The 18,498-nt window shown below is 39.9% G+C and overlaps 1 protein-coding gene across 20 annotated transcripts in view; it reads left to right on the top strand.

Moving 5' to 3' along the window:
* The window catches only part of phka1a (phosphorylase kinase, alpha 1a (muscle)), a 36,574-nt gene extending 19,108 nt beyond the window's left edge, over nt 1-17,466 (top strand). Inside the window, exons 18-36 of one of the 20 annotated variants that reach the window (XM_031304042.2) lie at nt 874-1,037; nt 2,591-2,752; nt 2,861-2,955; nt 4,224-4,369; nt 7,121-7,274; nt 7,477-7,635; nt 7,739-7,868; nt 8,251-8,352; nt 8,459-8,574; nt 8,837-8,872; nt 9,136-9,171; nt 9,869-9,904; nt 10,076-10,111; nt 11,133-11,162; nt 11,837-11,881; nt 12,035-12,196; nt 12,453-12,506; nt 12,879-13,079; nt 15,197-17,466. In XM_031304042.2, coding sequence (XP_031159902.1) covers nt 874-1,037; nt 2,591-2,752; nt 2,861-2,955; nt 4,224-4,369; nt 7,121-7,274; nt 7,477-7,635; nt 7,739-7,868; nt 8,251-8,352; nt 8,459-8,574; nt 8,837-8,872; nt 9,136-9,171; nt 9,869-9,904; nt 10,076-10,111; nt 11,133-11,162; nt 11,837-11,881; nt 12,035-12,196; nt 12,453-12,506; nt 12,879-13,079; nt 15,197-15,370 — 2,038 coding nt within the window. In that variant the 3' untranslated portion in view covers nt 15,371-17,466. The remainder of the gene's footprint in view (nt 1-873; nt 1,038-2,590; nt 2,753-2,860; nt 2,956-4,223; nt 4,370-7,120; nt 7,275-7,476; nt 7,636-7,738; nt 7,869-8,250; nt 8,353-8,458; nt 8,575-8,836; nt 8,873-9,135; nt 9,172-9,868; nt 9,905-10,075; nt 10,112-11,132; nt 11,163-11,836; nt 11,882-12,034; nt 12,197-12,452; nt 12,507-12,878; nt 13,080-15,196) is intronic. The other 19 variants (XM_031304045.2, XM_031304047.2, XM_031304043.2 and 16 more) reach the window with 19 other exon arrangements.
* The last annotated feature ends 1,032 nt before the right edge of the window (nt 17,467-18,498 follow it).

The raw sequence follows: 18,498 nt of genomic DNA, 5'->3' as shown, positions 1-18,498 counted from the left end.
GATGTTTTCCCATTTAATTCAATACCACAGTCTTCATCTTAGCAGCAAAAGTGAGCTCACTACAACCTCTCATATACAACGAAGTGAAATCGCAGTCAACCCACGATTAATTTCTAACGCGTTTAATGTTTCAGATTAACAGAAATTATTAAACATGTTAAGTTTATTAATAATAATAATAATAATAATAATAATCATGATGCACACCCATGACTATGCAATTTGCTAAGATTCATTCATCAGCCAGTACCTCTTGCTGATGTGAAATTAACTCTACTGTCTGTCCCTCATCATGATCAGGCTGTGTATGCTCAGGCTCAACTTCCACTTGGTCCTCTACACTCTGGCTAAGTGATGCAGTGCTGCTTTGGTCGTCAAGGACTAGCCCCACAACATTACTGCTGCTGCTCGCTGTTGCACTGCAACCAAATAGCTCTGTGAGCTTTTTGCCTTTTGTTGCATCAGTCTCGAGAGACTTGGCCCTCTTTTCTTTGAATTTTTCCCATCCACCTTTCTCCTTACATTTTCTACTAGCTGTGGTCTGGTGATAGCCAGACTAGTAGGCCTACTCTTCTTCCTCGTTCCCCGTTTTTTTTTTTTTTTTTTTTTACACGTAGCATATAAGTAATCGTATTAGCGCCCCCTGCTGTTAGCTGTTAATATCACTTTATTAGACTTTTTTTTGGACTTTTCCCGAACGCACAGATTGTCAGTCCGTCCCTGAGTGAGGCTAAAATGGGGGACCCATGTATTGCTTCTGTGAATACAGGGGTTTTAATGATAGGGAGAGGACATTTAAACACAAAGTAAACATTGGTCAACAGGTATTGAACTGATAAACACCAGAGGATAACGGACATTTTTTGTCTCCAGGATCCAGACAGGAAAGCTGTCGGAGTTCTTGACCACTTCTTGTTTCGCTCACCTGAGCTTCCTGGACGGTAAGGGTTCTGGCAGCATGAGCCACCGCCGCGAAGAGTATGATGATGATGAGAGTGACGGCGATGGATACGTGCATGAGTTACGTAATGATGATGGTAAGGAGAAAAAAACAAACAGATGGGGATCGATGGGGAGGAATGGTGACACCAGCGATGGAAAAATGGAATAAAAAGGAAGTTTAAACTCCCAGGTGGCATTTGATTGTTTTCCATCGTTGGTTTGACCTTTCCTAGTGGTACAAAATAAAACTCTATACACGTTCATAAACTGTAGTAATACATAAAGGTAAAGTAGTGCAAAGTAGTTATTTGCCTGTATGTACGGGTAATACCATGAATAACCTACTAGGACACTCAAAATTACACATGAACTGCAATACATGTAATTTATAGTATGTTTATGTCTTAAAGTTGTCAAACAAGTCTGTGATTGGTGGAATTGGTCTTCTAACATGTCTTATTGTTGCAGCCCATCCAGTCTTCTAATTGTATTTCTCTGTTGTTGAGAGTGATCTCGTTCAGCTAACCCCTTATTTTGAAATCCCCCAAAAAAATCCACCAATCTTTTCATATGTATTATCTGTGAATTATCTCACCAGAAACATGACATGACACAAAGTAACCTGTTGCAGATTCTCATTAATCACCACTTCCTTCATCACTGGTCTGTCCCCGTCTCCATCCTCTCTGTGCTGTTCTGTAGCTTTCACTCCAAATTTCTCAACTTTGAGCTTTGGGACGCCACTTGGTATACATTTTGGTTGAAAAAGAATCCGTTTACATCATGTGTATAATCCATCACAAAACAAGTCCAATTCACATGACCGCTCTAAGCCCAGCTTTGCTTGTGTTGCATTCAAAACATGATGATCTTAATTTGCTAATTGTGAAGTTTTGTACTTTAGCAGTAATTTCTTATGCATAACAGGGTTTGCCTCATTTAATATACATGCATGTTTAGCATGGCTTGTCTTAAAGCTGCTGATTGCTAGTGAATGTGTCGCTGTCTACAGATCATCCTTACATCATCTTTTGCAAGCGTTTGGATTGTGAATGATGACGCATTGTTGTTGTCTGTACGGTTTAAAGGGTCAATTCATCCAAAATCTGGGCGTATTTAGCCATGCAGATAATGTCGGTTTTATTCTTAAAAGTGTTTTTTTAAATATCCACTACTGCTGCCACCCCAAAGCACTAGACATATCATTTATAAATACTCAAGAGCAGCATGTCTTTACCAAAGTTTTAACATGATTTTAACTTCTATAGAATATAAACTATATGCCTGGCTAGATACTACTGAGTATGCATGGCAGAAAGTTTGGGGGGGATTTGGGTGAACAAACTTGTTTTAAATCTGCATGTTAAAATAATAACAACACTTGTAATTACTTATAGATATGAATATTTTCATAAATAAGATGGTTTAGTTTAAATGCTAGGGTTCTCTGACTTTTTTCACTAAAAAAGGTAAGTTGAATCTCCAGTTTCGGTATTTTAAACTTGATCATTCTTTTTTTTTGTTCTGTGTAACTCTTGTTGTTTCTCGCTTTATCTCCATCCACCACACTTCCATTCTTTTATTTCCCCTCCCCCATCTTTTTGCGTTCTCTGCCTCGACCTCTGTCCCTTTTTGTCCTCCTCCTCAGAGGCTGACGACCTCGCCCAGTACCTGGACCACCTGCTGGCCCACGCTGCCCCGAAGAAGCCCAAACGGCAGGTGGGAGCTCTGGGGAAGTTCAAGGCTTTGGCCACCAAAACCAAGGACATGGTGTCTCTGATGAACAAGGCTCAGGACCTCGACATCCAAAGTGAGCGGATCCAACATCTGCACAAAACATGACACCCCAAACACCAATATCTACACAGCATGTTATGTACTCTCACTGACACCAGACTCCATTGCTTGTTTTGTCCAGATGTCAACATGTACCTTCCGAACAAGCTGTTTCACTCTCCTCAGCCTTCCCTCAACCTGAACCTCCCAGACCCGTCTGCACTGCAAGGAACCCAGGTGGGTTTTTATGTGTGATGTTCTTCTTTTTTTTTTTTTATTCTCCAACGATCATCCAGTGGCTGCTTTTATAAAACAGGTCGAGACGCTCTATAAAATGAATGAAAACGGGTACATTCGACGGACAGAAAAAAAGAGTTTTAACCCTTAGAGAATGGAACTCCCGCGGCCGCTAGAGGTCCGCAGGAAGATCATTGTTTACATGTTCCTGTTTAAATTGGTTGAAAATAAAAAGTATAACAGCTAGAGCATTCTTTTTTTATTTATTTATTTTTTGCAACATAAAGCTAAGGCTTCTGTCTTTTGCGCCTTTACGTCGTACGCACACCGCGATGCCATCAGGTTACGTAACGTCCAGTGCTAAACAGCAGGCGGACCATTTCTACAATAGATGAAACTATCAAAATGCCTTTACGCTCTGCTCATAAAAAACTGTATCTCAAAAACTAAAAAATGTACATAGTTCAAATTAGGGCTGGACGATTAATCGGAAAATGTATCGACATCGAAATTCTGAAGCTGCTATCGACGTATTTTTCCCACGACGATAATTTCGGTAATTTATTCCTGTTGATGGGCCTACTTTCTCCTTAAAAACATTCTACCGCATGTGCGTGTCAGCCACATGGAAAGCATAATGGAGGATAACTCAAATACAGAGTCCGAGTCAACTGAGCAACTTGTGCCCAAAAAAACGCAGTGTCCGTCGTCTGGAAACATTTTGGCTTCAGAAAAGATGATTTAGAACAACATGATTAATTATTGTTCATTTAGCGTTATCAAGCTACAATGTGCAATTAATCGTGATTTTGAGTTGAGGTCATATCGTGCAGTCCTGGTTCAAATAACTTCTGGAGCGTTAAGGAATATTTTGTTCATGTTTCTACATTAAGGAATCTTTTGGATCAATATGTGTTGTGTTTTTATCTCGTAAAATTTTATGAAAACACACGTCCGTTTTTTCTTGTACTTATGACACAATTTGAATACTTTTAGTAATTATGGTCTATTGACTTAAATATCCTTTTAGCTTAGTTTGTACTGTTTTTAAGGGATAAGAAGTATTTGAAGATACTCCCAAGAAATGACATCACAATAAGCAAGCATACCAAAGTAGGCACTGGCGGACCTGTGCTATTGCAGAGTTCAAAGGGTTAAACATTAAAGCATAATGTCTACGTGTTCTAGTAGGAACCTAAAATACAAGCATGAACCTGAAAATGAGCATCATGCTTTTTGATCTTTAACTTCCCACATCTGTCCTCCAGGCTTCGGGGGCGACAGCCTCAGCAAAGGACGTTATCCCCACAGATGCCAGCGGAAACATCGACCACAACGCTTTGGTCCAGCTGCTAAAAGACACCCAGAGTCTCCAGGACCAGGGCGATATACTCTACATCCTCTTCAAAGACAAGTGAGATACACTGTTTTAGGGACTGTTCGTTATTTAATTAAGGGGCCACCGGAGGAGTTTTGTGGCCTCTAACCTAAAAAGACGTGACCCTCCCCTCGTCAGTAATAATTTTCCTATGACCCTCCAAAACGATTTGAAAAAAAGGCATGACCCTCCCCTCGCGTACAAGTTTGCACTTAGCAAAGAAGTACAGATACCATTTGATTTTTACAGCCATCACGTACAGGAGTTAACCTCTGCATTCTCATCTTACACATCCCACTCCTCTGTTATTGTGTTTCCACAACAATGTTAGTAAGTAAATCTACTGAAATGGCCACCACACCATAAGCATGGAAACTAAATGCACACTTCATGCATTACTGCATTACTTCAAATACTAAGTTACTCCTCTAGTAAACTAGTATTCATATGAAATAAAACAATAAAACATTGAGACCATTCAGCAAAGGACGCTGGAATATAACCAATTCAACACTGGTTGCTATGGACTTGTCACTAGGCTTCGTCATTGTATATTTTAGCACATAGGTAAAGCTGCCGAAGCTGAACATTATATTCCAAAGCACATATGTTTATTTTTAAAGTTTTTAAGTTAGATTGTAACAATTTAACAATTCGCCCTTATGAAATCCAATCGCGGCACACTGTCATCTGGCACAGATGCTTAAATTCAACTAAAATGTAACAGTGAACAATCAGTGTTGGACCTCCAGTCTGTTGAGATGCCTCTCCAAACGCAGAAACCAAGCGCAGTCACACCATAAAACGTTAAGACACGTTGAGAAAAAAGATCCGTATTTTGCCGTAATCCAATGACACGAAAAAAAAGTAATCCACAGCGATCAGTAGATCCACAAAAAGGTAAATGATACGGTGTATCCAGCAAGGCCGAAATGAGCGTCACATACGAGGCCTCACCACTTCGCCGTTTAAACAAAGTGGAATAAACGTATAAAAGTCCAAATCTACACAAAACCCGCAATCAATTAGTAAGCTGACATCACATGTATATACATGGCATTTAGGAAACCTTTATTGCAAGGTTGGCACTGCAAGATGTCCAGACTAGTGCAACAGTAAGTTTCGTTTTTTGCGTCCTGCTGCTCCCATCGTCAGCCAGGTAATATTTTTTTTACCAAAGCAGTATATGAAATCTGATGTATTACCTATCACCATTTAGTTGTTTTGTGTTATTTAAGATATTTATTTAATATCTGGTCATGCCAGATGTAATTATTCCACTAATTTTTTAAACACCAGGGGGCAGTGCTCCCCCTGTCCCCCCCAGCAAACTCCGCGTATGCGGTCAGACCATCTGCTAGGGGGCCGAGACTGAGAGCTACATGGATAAATATGCACCAAACAAGCCACTTTGAAATTTTGCTCTTTTCATGAATAAAAAAAGTTGGGTGACCCCCCCATACAGACTAAAAAATGTTGGATGACCCTCCCCTCAGCAAAATATAAAAAGACATGACCCTCCCCTATTTTCCTCCGGTGGTCCATTCCATAAATACCGAACGGTCCCTTAGTGAGCTGTATCGTAAGTGTCGTGTCAGTCTTTTTTGGCTTTTTCCCTTTCCTTTATTGTGTTATATATATATTTTTGTGCATGTTATAGGTTTACAAAGTGAAAAAGCCCAAAGTCCACCCCAAAGGGACTTACCATCTCCAACAGAAAACACTGTTCACAAACTGCTCCAAACAGCTCTGTTGTAGTCCAGCCTTTACTTCCGTGACAAGCGTGCGTCACTTTATAACACACGTAATAACGCTCGCCTAGCTGCTAGCGTAGCACGCCCTCATACTCTGCTTCTGACTGGCTAGTAGTCCTTACCTAGCTACTGCGCATGTGCGACTCCCAACAAAGATAGAACAGAAGTGTGATGTCTCACTCTGTAGCTAAAACAGAGAGCTCAACACACAGGGTGAAAAGAGGAGTTGCAGCAATGTACAGTACAACAAATATATGGTGTTTTCTGAAATTTAAACCAGTAAACCTATTCTGATATAATAGGTTTAAATACAATTATTAACCTGAAAATGAGCATAATATGAGCAGTAATTCAATTTCACTATATTGTACTGTGTGAATGTGACAAGTAAGAATACTTTCCGTTTGTTTTTTCGTCGTTTTCTTTCTTCGTTTTTTTTTTTTTTTTTTTTTTCAGTTTGTTTGTTTTAAATGGCCAAGAAAACAGACGAGGTGTTGCCGGCTGCACACTTCTTTGTCTTCTTTTATTAGTATTTTAGTGATTTCTAACTCCGAATTCTTTCTGTACATCCCCATATTAGCAGAAATGTTAGTGTGTTTTTAAAATGGTAGCTTGAAGACCTTGAATACGAGAGAGACGAAAAGCTGATAATCCTCTTGTTCTTTCTTCAGCATCAGGCATAATTAGTTCCCGTGTATTTTTTATGTTTTTCACCTTTCCTTCATTAACTGACGTCCATGTCTCTGTCTGAGCAAGCTATGCTTAAACGTTTTCATCTTCAGCGTTTTCCAACATAAATCCTTTAAATTATTATTATACATATATACAGAGTTCCAATAGAATATGAAAAACATAAATGGCCATGCCTCAAAAATGCCAGTATTAAAAGGTGTCATATGTTTTTTTTTATTCACCATATGATCATCTTTAGGATTCATACTTAAGGAAGGCTAAAAATTGAGTAAATTTAGCCGTAGGGACAGCGTTATTTGGCAAAAAAGTTGAAAATCTGCTGTTTTTGTTTTAATCACAGGGGCATGGACTGGGACACTCATCTGCACGGTAAAGGCTCCACGGTGAGATCTCTGCTCTCTGACCTGTATGAGAAGGCAGGTGAAGTCAAACACTGGGGCCTTATCAGGATGATCTCTGGCATGCTAAAGAAGAAGGTGGAGGAGCTCGACTCGGTACGACACACAATTCGTTAAGAGCAGCTACAGACGACACACACGTACATACAGCACACCCCTAATCCCTAACCCTACACCCTAGAGAGTAGTTATCCATGTCCATATCTACTGTTTATATTCTATCTACACACACACACACACACACAAGGATCTGTACCAAACAAAGTCTCTTTTCTGATTGGTTGTGATCTGTTGGTAGGCCTGCTCTGACTTGCTAGCGCATCAGAAGCACCTGACGGTGGGTCTGCCTCCGGAGCCCCGAGAGAAAACCATCACTGCTCCCATACCTCCAGACCAGCTGGCCGCTCTCATCGACGAGGCCAGCGACAACAACATCAGCGTGGCCATTCTCACTCAGGTGACTCCCATCCTCCACCATCATCATATGGGAGTTTGTCCTCCTGCCTTCCTCTTTAATCTCTCTCTCTCTCTCTCTCTCTCTCCCCCTCTCCGTCCTTCAGGAGATCATGGTGTACCTGGCTATGAGCATAAGGACTCAGCCCAGCCTGTTCAGCGAGATGTTCAGGCTCCGTATCGGTCTCATCATCCAGGTCATGGCCACTGAACTGGCCCAGTCGCTCAACTGCTCAGGTAAGGAAGGAAAGAGAGGAAGAAGATGATACTTTGTCTTCCGCGCATATTTTTTAAATGAATCGATTAATAGTGGGGTCGGTAAAATGTAAGCGAATTGTGAAAAATGTCCCTTCACAAGTTCCCAAAACCCATAGTGCCAGCAAAGTATGAAAGGCAGAAAATAATCACATTTATGAAGCTGGAACCAGTGAACATTTGCCAATTGTGCCTTGTGTTTTGCAGAATTATCTGTATGTACTTTAAACTGGCACCATTTTGTGTGTGTGTGTGTGTGTGTGTGTGTGTGTGTGTGTGTGTGTGTGTGTGTGTGTGTGTGTGTGTGTGTGTGTGTGTGTGTGTGTGTGTGTGTGTGTGTGTGTGTGTGTGTGTGTGTGTGTAGGAGAGGAGGCTACAGAGAGTCTGATGAGTCTCGGCCCATCAGAGCTGAAGAATCTCCTCCACCACATTCTCAGTGGGAAAGAGTTTGGAGTTCAATGCAGTGGTCAGTCAACCTATCATAGCAACCAATCAAATCGCACACACAGCCAATCACATTCTTATGTTGCCGTTACTGTAAAGTTGCCAAGTTCAGTTCCCTCCCTCCACAGTTAGAGAGCTGGATGCCGGCATCAGTCCTGCCATCTCCATCCATCAACTGGGCAACGTGGGCGCCACCAAGAGCGAGAGAGCCGGCATCAGCAAACTGAAGAGCGACATGAGGATGGTAGGAGCCCAGTAGGAGTTGCTCATTTCAGCAAAAAGAGATCCACATTTTCTTTAAAAGCAAATCTTTTAAGTGCATAAAAAAAGAGGAGCGAGAGAACTGTTTATCACTAAACAGATGGACTATCAGAATATTTGTACCCCTCCATTCAAAGTGCTGTTGACTTTGAGAGACAGGTGGTTAAAAAAGAGATGAAAGGAGAAGAGGGTCTTATTTTGAAACTATTGTGCTTTTTGGCAAACTGACTCTTGTCTTTTCACAGCTGGAACACCGCTTGTCTTTGACGGATCCGAGTAAGGTGACGATGAATCAGATTAGGTGGTAATTCACCCGGCTGATGCTGATGTGTGGAAATAGGCGAGCTGCATCAGAGGAGAAATAATTAAGAAAAACTGTATAGCTGGTTGTTAAAAAATTGAGGTTTAGATGGCAAATGTCAATTTTTGCTATTGAAAAAAAATCATCAAAAGCTGGAATATTAATTAAGTAATTGTTGAGGTGGAGTTTCAGATTTAAAAAAAATCACGAGAGCAGCTTGTTGACTTGGTTTCTGTGTTGCAGGCGGAGCACAGGTTGTCCTTGTCGGATCCATTTAAGGTGATGATCACGCAAAGGAATATTATCTATCGCAATTTTATATCTATTTCTTCTTTCTTTCTATTTTAAGTGAACTATAAAGCCAGAATATGCTGTAGGTGTTAATTCACCTTCAGTGTAAACATTACCAATCAGATCAATTAGAATCGCTGTCCTTGTTTCTGTCAGTTACCAATGAATTGTGTCCCAGAGCTTTCAGCTGCTTTCACACAGCCTTCATCACCAGATGGAGGATGCTCGTTTGTTGATGTTCAAACATTTCAGACTTCTCGTCTACGTTGGACAGCAGTTGAAAAAGCAATCAACCAAGTCAAGGTTCACTTACTCAGCAATTTTCCGCAATTTTTCAACTTGAGTTGAGCTGGTTTTGTCAACTTCTATTTATCCAAAATCAGAATAGAATTGAAAACACTTTATTGTCTACTTTTTTGCTTGCAAAAGGCAGAAATTAGTCTTTGGTTTGCAAAAGGGGGTGAAAATAACTGTAAAGCTCAACTTTTAGGCCAACATGGATGTTGCGAGCTAAAATAATAATAGTTTGAACATGTACAGAGCAAACTCCATCTGCTGATTAAGATCAATCAAGCAAGCAAGTGTACCTTGAGTCCAGATTGCTTTGCTGTTTCCTAGGTCACAAATGAATTGTCCAGCTCGCCCTCTAAATGCTGCTTGTTTTGTCTTCTTTGTTTTGATCCAGGAACCCCGGTTGTCTTTGACAGATCCGGCTGCGGAGGTGATGACAATGTTAGAAGAGTTAATTCACCTGGCTGTGGCCTTATTGTGGTTGTTATTAATGTGTCATTGGCTTTTGCTTTGGGAAAAGGAATATGACTTTGCAACCGATTGGTAACAGATGCAATTTAGGGTTTGAGCATTGCAATTCATTGTGTTTCATGTGTTGCAGATGGACCGAAGGGTGTCTTTGACTGACTCAGTTAAGGTGATGATGATGATGATGATGATGATGATGATGATATTCATAAATGAGAGTCTGTGAGAAGCGAGGGAGGATTAGATGTTGAGGTTTGATTGTGGTAAATCTGCCGTGGGTGAGGTAAATTGAGAATAAAGCCATGAAATTGTGATTGCGTTTAAAATTTTCTTCCGTTGCAGATGCAGGGCGATCTCAGGTTTGCTTCGTCAGAGCTCATCAAAATGATGATGATGGTGGTGGTGGTGGTGGCAGTGATTAGACTTGAAAAGGGTTTGAATCTTATATTATCCTTGAAATGACTTGATCCATAACCTAAAAGGGTTTGGCAGGCTTAAAAGTCAGTGCAGCATTTACATACATAAAAATAATGTTATGTATAAGGAACAATGCAGGTTTTGTACTTGGTAGGACTGCACAATATATCCTTTTTTTCCAAGATTATTTTTGTGGCGCATTTTAGGCCTTTATTATGCAGTACAGCTGAAGATGTGAAAGGGGAGAGAGAGAGGGAATAACCTGCAGCAAAGGGCCGCAGGTCAGAGTTGAACCTGCGGCCACTGCAACTAGGACTGAGCCTTTGTACATGAGGCGCACACTCTACCAGGTGAGCTATCCAGGCGCCCCATGTATCGTTTTTTTTTATCGTCATCGCAATATCAAATGGCGCAATAAACACATCGTGAGAGGCTGCCACGTATCGCAAAAGACACGCAATATCAGTAGTGGTGCCTTTTATATTCAATTTAATTTTGAATTTGTTCAATAAAATAATGTCGGAAATTATTTCTTTTCATTTATTTAAAATACAACGTCATTTGTTGTATTTTAGTAGAATACTGAAAGCAGCAGAAATGCAGAACTGAGTACCCACTTTAATATCGGTTTATTTATCGCAAGTAATATCGTTATCGCAATATTCCACAGCGTTATCGCATACTTTCCTCATATCCTGCAGCCCTAGTTTTCGTTATAAGCAGGTTCATAGGAAGTCTGTAATGCAGAGTGGATTTTTTTGTCTCCATTTCAGCTGGACCAGTCACTGACCTCCCCGCGCAAGGTGACAACAATAACAACATTCAAACGTGGTTTTCTGGGTGTTAATTTATCTGAAATAATATAAATATTAACATTGTCAAAAAGTCATGGAGCAGATCATATGAGCGATTAATACTCAACGCTACCTTGTGGCTGCTAAGTTTCAGTCTTGCATGGCTGCAACTTCAATCTCAGTAGCTAATAATTATATATTGATAGTAAAGCTGCAACTAATGGTTGTTTTCATTATGAATCTGCCGATTAGTTTCTTGATTAATTGTTAAACCTAATGCCAAGAAAATAGTAACAAATGGTATTTTGTTGCGCGGTCACGGAAGGCTTGTATCATGTGGACGCGCCGACAGTGTTGTTGTCATTACTTAGAGTTCCTCATAGGGACGACAGAAACTACGCACTCTATTTAATTTGTGTGTGCCAAGTTTGGAGCCATTTTAACCATCAAATGAGCTGTTTCTTGGAAGTTCATCAGTTTATTATTTTTCCATCCATTTATTATTGTCTAACCTCATTGCTATCATTTCCCATCCTGATTCCTGCATGCTGCGACTCTTAATTTAGCAATGTAAGAAGCCAGAATCCACTGGCTTTGGGGTTGTTTTGTTGTCATCGCTGTTTTCATCCTGCCCAGTTCTGTGTTTTTCATTTTGTGCATCTTTTTCATTTTCTGCTTCTCAGGGCATGCGATCTCAGTCTCTGGACATAGAAAGCTTTGAATCTGGGGTAAAGATTTGTCTATTAAATAATAATAATCAAATATATAGGATATTTCTGCCATTTTTTGAGTTGTAACGTTATACGTTGTTGAACGTTGCTGTTCTTCCACGACAAACGGAGCTTTTAATATGATTTTTTTTTTTTTGTCGGCTGTGGCAGAGGTACAAGATGCAGTCCATAGAATCTCTGGACATTCCCGAATGCTTGCCAGTTACCAAGGATTCCAGACACGGCCAATGGCTGCGCAGGAGGCGTCTGGACGGAGCCTTGAACCGCGTTCCTGTGGGCTTCTACCAGAAAGTCTGGAAGATCCTGCAGAAGGTCGGTTTCAAACTGCTTTTTCACATAGATTTTTACATGATTCTTCACTGTTTTTTTTAGTTGTGTAGAGCATGTACAAAAGCCTGGAATAAAAGTCCTGAAAGTGACAGGAAGTAGATTTTCTGCCACACAATTCTAATCGTTAAATAAATACGGTACAAAATGTGTATTATTTTAAAGCCACCGTTAAGAAAATAATTTGGTTCAATGTTTTTTTTTTTTTTTACATAAAGTAATGACCATACATGTCTTCTAGTGCCACGGTTTGTCCATAGAAGGGTTTGTCCTCCCTTCTTCAACCACCAGAGAGGTAAGAGATCCACTTTATTATTGTCAACTGAAAAATACGTCTTGACAACTTAATGTTTGTGGTTTTGTGTGGTGTGTAATTTTTGCTAATCTGATGCTATCTCTTTCTCCCTCCTCCTCAGGTTTTGTTATTCACACTTTACAATTCAAAGCCACACCCTAGGTTTAGGGTTTCAATAGCATTTTATCAAGTCTCAAACCCTTTGGGAGTCCAGAATTTAAAGTCAAAGCAGCACAGGAATGGAATGTGTTTACTGAGATGTGCATTGTTGCATGTTTAGAGAAACAAATTAAAGTCAGTACCAGGTTGTGTTCAGTCAAATGAAAGATGTCTGACTATGTCTTGGCTTTATCCTCTGAATTCACCCTCCAGATGACACCAGGAGAGATCAAATTCTCCGTCCACGTGGAGACGGTTTTGAACCGCGTCCCTCAGCCTGAGTACCGGCAGCTGCTGGTGGAAGCCATCCTGGTGCTCACCATGCTGGCCGACGTGGAGATCCCGAGCATCGGCTCCATCATCCACGTGGAGAAGATCGTCCAGATGGCCAACGACATGTTCTACAAGGATCAGGTGAGCAGGACATCAAAAGACACAAATCCAGGATTCATGTTTTGTAGGAAGTAAGCAAGTAAGGCAAGTGTTGCGTCCGAAGTTCCATACTAACGTGTGTGTGTGTGTGTGTGTGTGTGTGTGTGTGTGTGTGTGTGTGTGTGTGTGATTTTTTTAGTATATCAAGGGCATAGGTTTAGTTTCAATATTGGGGGGTCTGGGATAGAGCTGAGCAATATATCGATATTATATCGATATCGTGATATGAGACTGGATATCGTCTTAGATTTTGGATATCGTAATATCATGATATGACAAGTGTTATCTGTCGCTGGTTTTTATGGCTGGATTACAGTAAAGTAATGTAATTTTTTAATTTACCAAACTGTTCTAGCTTTTCTATTATTTGCCTTTACCCATTTAGTTATTATATACACATTAATGGTGATTATTGATCAAAAAATGTCATTGTGTAAATATTTTTTTGTAAGCATCAATTGTCAACCCTACAATATCGCCGCAATATCGATATTGAGGTATTTGGTCAACAATATCGTGATATTAGATTTCTTTCATATCGCACAGCTCTAGTTTGGGGGTTGACCCCCACAACCTTTTGAACGTCAAACACTTCATTTCCTTGTCTGAAATCGTTGAAAAACATATACGTATTTACTGGTAAGAAGTCTGGATCCAAATATCCGACTATACATTTGTTAGGTAGGTGTTCGATTCTCAATTTTGGGATTCGAAAATTTGTTTTTTGTTTTGTTTTTCCATCAATGCTGTAGTAAAGTTGAGACGGATTCAACTTTTGGAGAACCGCAACCCTAAGAGGCAGGCCCTAAGAAGGATATATACATGTTTTGAGCCCCCTGAACAGTTATTTTTTACCTCTTTTGGGGAGCGGGTTGTCTTTCATATTTTTTTAGGGGGGTCCATCTACCTTTTCTAAATTTTGGTGGGGTGACATATCTCCTGCATTCCCCCTGAAATCTACGCCTATGTCCGAAATCTTAGTATGAAACCAATAGTACGTGAATTGCATACTATTTCCAGTGAAATACAAATGTATTACAGTATGCAAACACTGGACACTACGCCGGCAAAAGTACCCCACAATGCAATGCGGTAGCACAACGTTCATAACAGACAAACGGACAGCAACCAAGGCATCTCTGTAACGTCAATAACGCTTTAATTTACATTTCTACATATTTAAATCAGTGATTTTGTCACCTGGACTATCAATCTAGCTTTTTTACCTTTTTTCAACAATTTTAAGAATTATCTGGCGATGCCACTAGAGCGGAGGTCGGCAGGGGTCGGCATGGGTTCACATGGTTACGTGTCTCCAACGGCAAGGAGGCTCCCAGGAAGTGACGTTGAAAATTACAGCTTAGTGCGTCCGAAAAGATCCACACTAGTTTTTTTACACCAAAGTATGTTGAACGATGGTATACATGTTGAGTATGTAGTGCAGGGTATGCAACCAAGATGTTGTTCTTCCTTGTGGTGGAAGTTTTCGTGAGCAGCAGATGTAGATGTTTTAAAATAGGAAGGTGAAACAAAATAAGACAGTCGAAGACTAAACCAAGTTAGGTTTTTTGTATTTTATTAAGTATATTTGCAAATATAGGAGGAACACATTTCACAGAAGGCACGCCGCACAGGTGTGGAAAAGCTCTTCAATGAGTGAACAGAAACACTGAGCTTAAATACATCTTCAGAGTGACAGCACACGCGCACTTGGCTTATTATGACTCTACATTTCTCACAGGCAATCTGATATACATGAAGACAATCAAAAAACACAAGAGACATCTTGGAGCCATTTCGCTTCGTCCTCCCTGTACGACTTTCACCCCCCCAGTTGCATCTCAACTGGCATGGGAAAACTGAATGTATCAGGAGAGATAGTTTTAGGGTGACCTTGTAGCCCCTATCTGTTCAGACAAACAGCGCTCACATTATGTTCCAGACTTTGTGATTCTCACTTAGTTAGAATCAGAATCTACATGTGGGAATGAGAAACTCTCTTTCAGTATTGTAAGAAAAAACAAAGCACAAATAAAACATAAGAATATAAGGAATCATGCTTAAATGTAATTTTTGCCATTACATCCTCCCTCCACTAGAGAGACCTGGGAGCAGAGGAGCACTTCCTGGAGCGGGACCCGTCCACCGGAGTGTGCAGGCTGCTGTACGACAGCGCCCCGAGTGGCCGCTTTGGGAGCATGACCTACCTCACCAAGGCCGTGGCGGCGTACGTGCAGGACTTCCTGCCCTGCGAGGCGTGTGCGGTGCAGTGAGAGCACGACCCATGAAACCAGAGCAGGGGTGAAACCACTCGGTAGAAAATGAAGTTAAAGCTAAAATGAAGCTAAAATTTGCAAGAGTTTTCACATTAAAGTAACAATAAAATGAACAGTACATAAATATGTATATTGTCACTATGTGTGTTAGTGCAGAGTGTAATAGAAAGACGCATGTTACAGTATGTTTTATTTATAGGCTTAATGTGAAAATCTGCTGATCTGTGATACATGTTTTTAGATAAAAACTTTGTGTTGAAGGGGCATCGACACAGGTTTAGTCCCCAGTGTTTCGGCGTCCTTGTCTCCATGGACAACACACTCTTCGCCCGTGCAAAGGTCACAGGTATATCATTTTATTTGGGGAAAAGGGGGTTCAGAAATTCCTTAAAACACTGCAGGCACTGTGGCATTAATACACACATGGTGCTCTAGTGATTATTTACCGCAGCAGAACAGTAAACTCAAAATGAACTACAAGGCCCATGTTCATTTTAATGAAGGAACATGGAACATGTCACCCAGAACAACTGTGGCTCATAACTGGGTTTTTTTTAAATTAGTTTTTGAACAACATTAGACCAATTTGGAGTGGACGTCACAGTTACGTCACTGCAATTGCGCATGCATTGTGGTGGCAGAAAAACAGCCGAAACAATGGTGAATGTACTGTTTATCACAATACAGCCTTGGTTTTTCCGGAACAACTTTCTTTTAATACATCCATGTGGATAGCTGGCAAGTTTCTTAGCTAGCTTGATTATTCCACCATGTTTTAATTCTACGTTGGTTACAGAAAATTAGCCAAACAGCCGACTGGTGAACAGCAGCAGTGTTAGCTTCAGAGACGGATAAGCTAGCTAGCTAACCAGCCAGCCCTAACCTTAGCTTATCTGTCTTCGGATATACTGTAGATATAGAATACCACCAGACTTCTCCTTAAATTGGCAAAGGTCAATTTCCATCCGCTACTCATGCAGGTGTGATTTAAGAATTTCTTTTGAGAAAATAGTTGATTGTATTCATTTTATCAGTGGAAATCAATGTGATATGACCCTCACAACGCATTTCAGTTATTTCTTTTTACAGCAGAGTAATCACTGACTTATGTGAACTTTCAGCCAGAATACACACAGTTTTCATGCGTTTTTACCGAATTTTATCATTTATGAGCTCATCAATAACTTTGGATACAAAAAAACAAACCATCAGCGACTTTACCAATACATTTAACAAAATCTCATCTAATCAAATATATTACCTTACCTAATTATTACCTAAAACTCATGTCACTTTACCTCCAATCCTACATGCTGTATGATGTATAAAATAATGACAAATACTTAGAGATTATCTACAGACTATTTATTTTATAGCTCCTAACTGATAATTAAAGAAAGTTAAAGATAGGTGTCTTAAAGAGGACTGTTTGGGAGATTTCTTGAATGCCTTAACATTGTTACACTTGTAAAAGTATGTGTGTGATTGAAACTATAGGAGTGCCGTTTTCTTTTTAAATATGCAGAAAAAAGAAGCAAATTTAGAGATTGTGTAGTAATTTAAACCACCATGTTTTTTAACACATAAAATAACTTTTATTGTGGAAATGAAGTGTTTTCAGCATGCAGTGTACTTGGTTTGAATGCAGTGATTTCTATGTCAACTTAATAAGTGCAATTCAGGTTTCTGTCCTCTCAAGAAGGGAAAGGCCTTAATTTACTTTAATCTGCAAAACTGTAATTTTGTTGTTGGTTATTTGCAGCAAAACTTAAAGCCATTTACTCATATTTTACATGTCACCTTTAAGTGTGTGCTGCACAACAGTTTGAAGGATAGTGTCTAGTGCATTTTGAGAAAAATAATGCCTCTTGTTTAATGTCTACCGACTGATCGATCAGTTATTTTGTGATATCAGAAGATGTGAGCGCCACACTCCATGTGAAAAACAAGCAGTCATGGCGGAATGTGTGAGTCACTTCTCTACATAATACTAAACCCTGAAAAGAAAGGAAGCATTGGTTTCTATGTTACTAGCAACGGATGGATGTTTTTCTTGTTTTTGAAAGTAATTCTGTAATAAAAGTGAGAAAACACATTGTTTCTGAGTATTTGTTATCCAACAGTCCTTGTTTAAGAAAAAGGAAGAAGAACTGTGACCAAGAAAGTCATAAAAAATCATGTCCAGGCACTCAAGGTTGGTTACAAAAAGTGATAAAAAGGCCTTTAATAAATAGGACAAGACATTACAAATACAGCAACGCGTGTCGGCATGAGCCTTCCTCAGGGTGTGGTCCCCATTTAAGGTTCACCTACTAGCTTTTTCTGGAGCGTTCAACTGTCTCGCTCTTTTTTCTCTTTTGCTCAGTTTTTCGAAACGTTTGAAGGTTTATGCGTAATTATCTTTGTTGGATGTTAACATATATAGTAGTTTTTATCCTCTTCAGAACTCAAAAAAAACAATTTAATAATCAAGTAACAATGATGTCTCCAACCCCTTTAACCTGAAGCTTTCATTAAAGGAGGTCAGACCATAACTGCAGTCACAATGACGAAGTGATGGCATCCAGTAGGTGGTGCTACATGTGCACAGCTTCTAGTTTTTTTTTTACAGTGTCATAAGTTAATGGCTCTGGGTCAGAGCCATTCTCAACATTGTATCTGCTATGTACGAACAGCTTGTATCATAGCAGAGTCAATGAGAGATATGCTGTTGTTTTCTGTTGCATTTCCAAAAACACTTTATAGCCAGGTTCAAGGTTTATTTTGCCAGTTTGTATTTTTTAAACAAAACTGACTTTCTGTAATATTATGTGGTATATATTTAAATCTGAAGTCCGTCCAAGTATTACATTTGCTGTTCTCCTATCTTTCTTTGGCTACTGCCATTATCCAGATTGCTGGCAGGGACTGTAATGTTTATTCTTCTCTTATCTTTGTTGGTTGCTTCTGTTTTCCAACTCGGTGTAAAGCTACAGGGTGAAGGCTTTTGTGGAGCAAAAGTAGGCTAATGGGATAGAGGGGAAATCTCCAAGTAGGCCTATTTTACCTTTATTTGATAGCACACCGTAATACCACCTTTAACAAGCAAAGCAGAAATGTAAGGCCTTATAAAAAAAACACAGCAA

The sequence above is a fragment of the Sander lucioperca genome, chromosome 17 (genome assembly GCF_008315115.2).
Source record: "Sander lucioperca isolate FBNREF2018 chromosome 17, SLUC_FBN_1.2, whole genome shotgun sequence".
NCBI classification, from domain to species: Eukaryota; Metazoa; Chordata; class Actinopteri; order Perciformes; family Percidae; genus Sander; species Sander lucioperca.
The sequence above is the reverse complement of the archived record's forward strand: the minus strand, read 5'-3'. Positions and strand labels throughout refer to the sequence as shown.